Here is an 8,968-nt window from a genome sequence, read left to right on the forward strand (position 1 = left end):
TCACATGTTTTCATCAATAATTTTTGATCGAAGAAACATGTCTTTTAAAAATAAATCAAAGAATTTAAATTATAAAGAGCTTAAGTCGCGAATAATAAAATATGAACTACGTTGTTTACAAGAATGTTTAATTCTCGATTTTCGAATCCTACATAAGTAAATTTGGTAAATAAAAAATGTTATTACGTTGTATTAAATTCCACCTGATACTTTTTACAGAACTCATCAATTATACACAACCAGTTTATGTTTGGCGGGATGATCCAAATTCAAGACAAAATACCATTAAGGAAATAATCGAGAGAGCAACTTCAGAAGAAGATTGGCCACAGGTACACAAAAAAAAACATTTAAAAAAATTATCTATAAACTAATATTATTATTTATTTGGTATACTATATACTTTTTGCTTTTACGTATTTTAAACATGAATTTCGAGTAAATGAAAATAAATTTTTGCAGGTAATGATATTTCCTGAAGGCACTTGCACAAATCGCTCTTGCTTAATCACATTTAAGTCGGGAGCCTTTTATCCTGGAGTGCCCGTACAGCCAGTTTGCATAAGGTATCCCAATAAGCTGGATACGGTTACGTGGACTTGGGAAGGTCCTGGAGCGTGAGTACGAATCCTTAAATAATAAAAAAGTCAATTAAAACATTTAAACTGGCCAAGATTCAAATTTTTCTTCCATGTGAATCCCATTTTATAAAAAAGTAAATTGTTAGAAATACAAATTACAATTGTAATGCAGGAGAACGTGTTTAAAGAAAATAGTTACATGTTACCGACATTTACCGACATTGTGAAACTTCGATGGTTTATGTCCGCGTTCAGTTTTGGACATTTTTCTAATCTGAATACTTTGAAATATAAATTAAGAAAAATTTCACAAACTTAGATAGGTGAACAATTATTGTAGAAGTTTCGAAATCAGCACATACATGAAACAGAAATATTCCATATTTTTGTTGTAGATTGAAATTATTGTGGCTGACTCTTACTCAGCTGAACAGCAGTTGCGAGATTGAATTTCTGCCAGTCTACAAACCTAGTGAAGCTGAAAAGACCGATCCTAAGCTTTATGCAAACAATGTTCGTCGACTTATGGCAGAGTGAGTCTCCATTTTCTGCAAAAATATACCAATCGTACACATTTCTTCATTGAATTATTGAAATCAGCAAAAATAATTTCTTAGATATTTTCTTCTTTGACATGTAAGATACGTATATGTATAACACAAAGGGTTTATGTACCTGCAAATTCTCAAGATTTTCGTTTTCGTTGATCATTTTTGTCAGCAAACATTTTTTTAATTTTTCAGAGCTTTAAAAATTCCTGTGTCAGACTACACATATGATGACTGCAGAATAATTAGCAAAGCTCATCAGCTTCATATTCCTCATGCCTCCAACATAGTCGAGTCCCACAAACTTCGCTACAAAGTCGGGTTAGTATATAACCAAAATGAATAATTTACGATACATCTAATTTCATTTAAAGCATTTTTACTTTTCTGCTTTCTTAGTTAATTCTAAGCAATAATGAGACGATAAGTGATATTGAATTTATAAGCCAACTTTGTTTCAGTGTTCTCCTATGGAGGCAAAAATATACAAGCTACTTTTGTGTTATATTTCAGCCTACTGAAGGCAAAGACAGAAGAGGAATTGGTGCAGAACAAAACCGGAAGGCTTCCCTCAGAAGTCGACCTGCATGAATTCGCCAGATTACTCAGACTCGATGATAAGGAAATTTCAACTCAGCAGCTTTTCAAAATTCAAGATAGGGTGAATAGAGATTTTTTTAATATCTGCTGTTATTTATTTTAATAAATTAAATTTAATCATAAGCTGCTTAAATGTAATCCGAATTTAGGCAATTATTTATCCATGAAAAATAATAATAGAATAAAAATGATACTAATTCATATTTTGCAGCTTGGATTAGGAAAGGTGGACGTTGAAGAGTACGTCTTCACTGTACTAGCAGTAGCTAATGCAAATACAGAAATAGATATGATACATCTTGCATTTGAAGTAAGTGTGAAAACAATTTTTATTACTAAAATCTTTATTTATTAAAGTCAAATAAGTGGGAATTTCATTAACAAATGATGTATTTTAGGTTTGCAGTTCTAATGCAATGCAATACTTAAACGCAATGGAGCTTAGGAAAGCTCTGAAGCTCGCAATTCATATTCCATCTGAAGAGTCAGATAGGATCTTCTTCCAAGCTAAAAGGGAAGAAAATAGTGACGTAGTCAGTTTAGGTAATTATTTAATATGTTAATATAAAGTTAAAATTGACATTTAAAAACTCTTAGGAAGTTCACAATAACCTAAAAAAATTATGTCTACAGTTTGAATATTAATTTTTTTTTGAGTAAGAAGAAAATCACTTTGAAAGATTTCAACTATCATCAGCTGTTACAATCATTTTCATTTCAGTGTTACGGTAATCATAGTCGCATGTATAAATAGTGTTTGAAACTGATTATAGCTATAGTATTGAAAAGTATAAAATTTATATTCTAGCCATTTACAAATTAAACAGCTTTAAATATTTTTTCATAACACATGTATCGAAAATTTGATTTTTGATGCTCCCGTAGCGGGTCGAAAGTTGTGTTTTCAACCTTAGACTAGAAAGTAGAAACAGGCGACTACGAAAGTAACTTTACGCTGCAACCGGTATCGAAAGTATAAACATTATACTTTATCTGCAGTTGTCTGCAGCCATTCTCCTTCTTATCGAATCTCGTTTCGAGTATCGCGTCATTCTAACCTATATCTGTCAATGTCTACGTATTTACAAAGAATAACAACTTTGATGACACGCAAAGAAGTTTCAGGAATCTCAAGTCAAATTTTCGATACATTTTTTATGAAAAAGTGTATGCGCAAGTCAGGGCGAGGCAACAATTTCACTCGAGTGATATCTGTTCTCGCTTCGCTCGGGCAGCTATCTTCACACTCGTGCAATATGTCGCCTTTCGCCCCTTGTTGCGCAATATACGATTGATAACACGCACATCGAATTTCGACTTTTGTTGCCTCTTGAGTGAAGTGGAAGTGCCCGATTCCTGGCGATTCCCGGTAAGAAGCCTTGCATTAAAAAGTACTAGAAAATTTGAATCCCTAAGAATTCCCTTTCCGTCCTTAGTTTTTTAATTCTCATTAGGCGGCGAAAATCATAAGATTTCTATCTCTTTTAAAGCCGATCGGAGCTGTCAAACGTAACCTCGAATACATTAAAAACACCATTTTCGTTTGAAGCATTAGAACGCGCTCTAAAAGCATGAAATTGGCCAAATCTAGTAGGATTCTATGCAAGAATACATTTCTTTATCGTCAAATGTTCGCTTTGTCCAAATATTTTCAATTAAAAAAATATACAATCATAATAAAAAATTGAAAAAATTATTTTTCACCAGGACCTACTGTGTGGAAATTGATCCTAACATCGTAAAATGACCGACGCTATGTTTTAAAAAGCTTTTTGCCTGGTTATTATTCGAAAAACAGTAAATAAATGTAGCATCATTTGCTAAATTAAAAGGGATTAAAATTTGTCTAATTCTTGGTTGCTTTGTGGTATTCAGCAAAATATTGTCAGCGCTGGGTACAGAAATGGGTTCAATTTGAGAGCTAACTTCAACTGCCGTGGATATTCAAAACGGGAGGACAAAAACGGGATCCAGAAGTAATCAATATTTCTCACGTTACCACTTTTTTAATACAAGCCTTTTTACCAGGTTATTACTTAGCGGGGCAAAATTTACTTTCGCCCCAAGAGGCGAAAGTAATACATGACGGGACTGAATGAAGATGATAAATTATGCGCGCGCACGTCTCGGTTAACTGAAGTAAAGCAGCATCGCACGTAACCTCATAGTTTCTATTATTCTCACCAATCATCCATGTCCAGTGATATCGTTTCGTTGAATTCGTGTCCCGTTGAAATGTCGGAAAATGCAGCCTCCCCAGACCATCTTTTTAATTCTAATAGTGTCATTTTTTTATTTCGATATCACTCAAAAGGCTGCGAAAGCTGAATTTACATTGAATTTCCTAGACGGATAGCTTTAAACACTTTTGACAGAAAAGTGCTCACCTATCCCAGTTTCTTTCTGAATGTTTTGAGGAAGTCTCTTGAGTATTTTAAGGCCCACATGAAAAAAATTATTGGGCCTCTTTTTTTAAAAAAATCATTACTTTAATTTTTTTGTGGTGATATTAAGTATATTTCCGTTAAAATCATTGCAAGTTGAATGTTAATTAGTACAAACCATTTAGTGTAGCATAAAAAAGCCTCTAATAGTTAAACGTCAATTAATATTAATAAAGCTTTAAAATCTTGTAAACCAGGTGAAAAAGTAAGTTTTTTATAATTTCTTCTTTTCAATACTTTGCACACGTAAATAGTCTAAACAATAATTAAGAAAACAAAATTTTCTATATAATTTAAAAAATTCGATGTTTTATCTTCAAAACCCGAGTAAAAATGCTTCGATTTGAGCTTGACTTGGTTATGTCTTGAGTTCGACTCCAGGATGTCGATGCCTGGCTGCGTCTCAAAACTGGAGTCGAGATACTAGGTCTGTTCAAAAAATACGCGGATTGAAGTCATAAAAAAATGTACTTTATTTGGAAGTTACACGTCTGGGTTTACATCAAAATACTCTCCTGCCCAACGCACACACTTCTCCCAACGGTGTTTCCACTTGTTGAAACAGTCCTGGTACGCTTCTTTTGTGATGGATTTCAGCTCCTTCGTCGCATTTGCCTTAATCGCCGAAATCGTCTCAAATCTTCTTCCTTTGAGGGTTTTTTTTTAGTTTTGGGAACAAGAAAAAGTCACAAGGAGCAAGGTCAGGTGAGTATGGGGGGTGGGGAAAAACAGTAATCGAGTGTTTGGGCAAAAACTCACGAGTTCTGAGTGCTAAGTTAGCACAAATTTCGCAGTGACGCGGTGCATCTTCAATTTTTCGGTCAACAGCACGTAAGAAGATCTAACTGATATCCCACACTCTTCGGCAAGCTCCATAATGGTCAGGCGTAGATTTTCGCGCACCAGAGTGTTGCTTTTGTCAACGTGGGGGTCGTCAGTTGACGTTAAAGGACGTCCAGGACGCTCATCATCGTCAATCGACTGTCGGCCACCCTTGTAACGTTCATGCCACTTAAAACATGTAGTACGCTTCATGGCAACATCACCGTAGGCCATGTTAAGCATGGCAAATGTTTCAGTTGCAGGTTTCCCGAGTTTCACACAAAATTTCACAGCAATTCGTTGCTCTTTCAGACTGTCCATTTTACAATTCGACAAACAAAAAAAACACTCTTTACTTAAAACCGTGTAGCTTATCAACAAATGAAGATATCTGCGACTGGAATACCGCGTTTTAAACAGCTGATCTGTACGAACTTAGCGACACCAAGCGGATTCTCCTGAAACCAAATCGAACTACGAAATTCAAACAGTCCGCGTATTTTTTTAACAGACCTCGTATAGTCCTTTCTCTTACTTTTTTGGCTACGACAGGTAAAACGGCGTTAACTTGTCTCAAATTGAGCCTTATCTTGGCTGAGATGATCGGCGTAAACTTGCCTCAAAACAAACCTTTTTCGGCGCATAAATAAGATTAAAATGAATGAATGAAAAATTTGTAATTAGTTATTTTTAATTAAAAAATTCAGAATCTGTGCGTCTGACCGAGTATAACCCTTAAAAATGTTTTTTAAACAAGACAAAATTGTAATTTTCTAGAAGGACCTCCTAAGCCGTTAGAAATACATAAAAACAAAGAACATATATTGGACAGGTATACACTCGAAGTTATAAACCGCTCGTTTTGGAGCCATACCAATTCGACTCAAGAGATAAATTTATGTCTTCAATACATAGAAACTTGACTATAAGACATAAATTGAAGTCTGGCTCCGTCTCAAAATTGAGACATGCTCAAGTCGAACTTTTCAACTTCAATATGTCTTGATTCGGGGCAATTCAAGTCGAACTCAAGTCAAAGCATTTTTACTCGGGTCGTTTAGGCTTTAGGCGATATGACTTCCAGAAGTGAGTTTTTAACGTAAAATTGATCTAGAAAAACATTTAGCTTTAGTTTCCGTAAAATGCCTCATGCCTTGTACATTTTAGATGGAAGTTGCACTTTTATTAATTAAAGCAGACTAAATTTGCAGAAGATCTAAAAAAATACAATACTTTAGCTCTGGGTAGGCATCAAATTATTTCGTCCTGAAAATCGCCCTTTTTATTGAGTTTTATTACACATGAAGTTTTTTTGGAAATAATTTAGGCCTGTTGAATTTTACGTGAAAATATTTGCCTATATAAATTCAGGCGCATAAATTTTCTAGCAAAGTACCAAATATTAAATGCCCTATCTTTAATATTTCGTAAAACGTTGCTACGAAAAGCGTGCTTTTCGACAAAAAGGTAATAAAATTTTGCTTACGATTAGAAAAAAGTTCTATGTAAAATTGAATTGTCTAATTTCTAATGACTGAATTGAATAAAATGCATCCTTTTTTCTTTTAAAAATAATTTCAGGATCATTTCAATGGGTTCTACGGAGAATAGGCTATCTTTTCGTTACCGTTAAGAATTAGGCTAACTTCATTTTGTATAAAATTTAGTGAACACGTAGAAGTGTTAAAATAAATCAAAATCTTTTTCGTAGGAAATTCGTAGGAAATGTTTCGAAAAATAATAGGTTATTTATTCCTCCTGAAAACTTAGCTAGATGAAGTTAGCTTCATTCTTAACGGTAACGAAACGATAGCCGATTCTTCGTAGAACCCATCGATTAGGCAGCTTTTCAAGTGAAAAGTTATCAGTATTGTCAATTTCTTTTAATGTCTCAAAGTACTACAGTTAACGATGAAAATCGTAAAAAAGTTTGCGTACTCTACTTCGGGAAAATAAAAAGTATGATAGATCTGAAGGGGAAATGTGAAAAGTGCTGTCAATAAACTGGTCAAATATGATGTCATGGATGAGAGGTTATCAACGGTTATTTGTAGTAGATTCATAGGAGATGTTTGTCGAGTTAAAAGTAATGTAAATAAAGCAGCGAAAGAAAAGCTGCCAAATTTTAGCTAGCTGCTGTCAATCAAAGGGTCTACAAATGTAACATAGGTATTTGCTTTTTAATGACTCGTCTCGACCTTTTTCTTATAACGTTGCTTCTGCTCTAATGTACATCAATTTAAAAATTTGAGAACAAGATGTTTCGAATTGCCAGAATCCGAATAACGGTGCACGTTATGTTTTTCAATAATATAAAAAAAGGAAAGTCTCACAAATGCAAACTGTCGAAAGGGTTAAATAATCTTCTTCGATTTGGGAAAGAATGGACTCGAAATGAAAAGATAAAGCAACTTCGATATTTCTAAAAGATAATAGAATTGAGGGACGATCTGAGAAAAAAACCAGGCGTACAGGATAAATTTAATCTTAGTCAAAAAACGACAACGAAGGCGGAGCTATCAGCTGGGATTCACTGCCTTGATTTTTACTTTGCTGCGGAAAATGATAATTTTAGTAAAATCAAGGCTAATATATTATTTAATAATACTGAAGATGTCGTTATTTACTACAAAGATTTGGATGTCCGAGTAAAAATGCTTCGACTTGAGTTCGCCTTGAATTTCCCCCAATCAAGACATGCTGAAGTCAAAAAGTTCGACTTGAGCATGCCTCAGTTTTGAGACATAGCCAGGCTTCAATTTATGCCTTAGAGTCAAGTTTCTATGTCTTGAAGACATAAATTTATCTCTTGAGTCGAATTTTGATGACTCCAACACGAGCGGTTTATTACTTCGAGTGTATACCTGTCCTAACAAAAAGGGTCATTCAGACAGTCATAAAGCTAAGCTTGTTAATGATCAAACAATCTTCCATATTTTTATACAATATATATATATATTCAATTAACTTATTGACGGATTTTCATTTGTATTATACTTGTTTGACAATGATACCAAAAATGTTGTTTGTTTTTACGTATTGCAAACGGCTGAGGAGATCCTTCTAGAAAGTTACATTGATTTTTTTTCAAGAAAAATTTTAAGGGTTATACACTTCAGACCCACAGATTCTGAATGTTTAAATTAAAAATAACTAATTGAATAATTACAAATTATTCATTCATCAATTTTAATCTCATTTACGAGCCGAAAAAGGTTCGACCATCTCATCCAAGACAAGGCTCGCCTTGAGACAAGTAAACGCTGTTTTACTTGGCGTGGCCATAAAAGTAAGACGAAGGCCTATGTCTCGACTCAGTTTTTAGACGCGGCCAGACATCGATGTCTTGCAGACGAACTCAAGACATAACCAAGGCGAACTCAAGTCGAAACATTTTTGCTCGGGTGGTGTCATTAGATATATAAATCGATGGCTTCTACGAAGAATAGGCTATCTGTTCGTTACCGTTAAGAATTGGACTAACTTCATTTTGTATGAAATTTAGTAAACACTTAGAAGTGTTACAAGAAATGAAAATCTTTTTAAATTTCTTATTTTGAAAGGTACAGGAGCGTAAATTACATTAAAAACCGTAATACAAAATACTGCAGTTTTGCATTCTTAGGAAATATTTCGAAAAATAATAGGTTATTTATTCCTCCTGGAAACTTTTCTAAATAAAGTTAGCCTATTCCTTAACGGGAACGAAAAGGTAGTCTATTTTTTGTAGAATCCATCGAAATGCAAAGGGAAAATCTACATATATTGATCTGAAGTTCGGCCCTGATACTCATGGAGGAGACTTCTTAAAGATATGCTTGTCTATTGAATCTATTGAAGCGAATGTACCAGTGGATAGTGACAGGCAAACATACTAGGTGTATACATATGAAACCGGTATTTTTTCAAGAAAAAAACACATTTATTTCAAGAGAATGATAACAAATATTTTATTCAAAGTATGCGCCCTCGC

The 8,968-nt window shown here is 34.0% G+C and overlaps 1 protein-coding gene across 2 annotated transcripts in view; it reads left to right on the top strand.

The window, feature by feature from the left end:
• LOC117177030 (lysophosphatidylcholine acyltransferase) overlaps nt 1-8,968 on the top strand; it is a 66,233-nt gene that overhangs the window by 45,238 nt on the left and 12,027 nt on the right. For both annotated transcript variants that reach the window (XM_033367489.1, XM_033367490.1), the window contains exons 5-11: nt 220-332; nt 463-617; nt 977-1,114; nt 1,325-1,450; nt 1,643-1,790; nt 1,941-2,039; nt 2,128-2,272. In XM_033367489.1, coding sequence (XP_033223380.1) covers nt 220-332; nt 463-617; nt 977-1,114; nt 1,325-1,450; nt 1,643-1,790; nt 1,941-2,039; nt 2,128-2,272 — 924 coding nt within the window. The remainder of the gene's footprint in view (nt 1-219; nt 333-462; nt 618-976; nt 1,115-1,324; nt 1,451-1,642; nt 1,791-1,940; nt 2,040-2,127; nt 2,273-8,968) is intronic.

Source organism: Belonocnema kinseyi, chromosome 7, assembly GCF_010883055.1.
Source record: "Belonocnema kinseyi isolate 2016_QV_RU_SX_M_011 chromosome 7, B_treatae_v1, whole genome shotgun sequence".
Taxonomy (NCBI): domain Eukaryota; kingdom Metazoa; phylum Arthropoda; class Insecta; order Hymenoptera; family Cynipidae; genus Belonocnema; species Belonocnema kinseyi.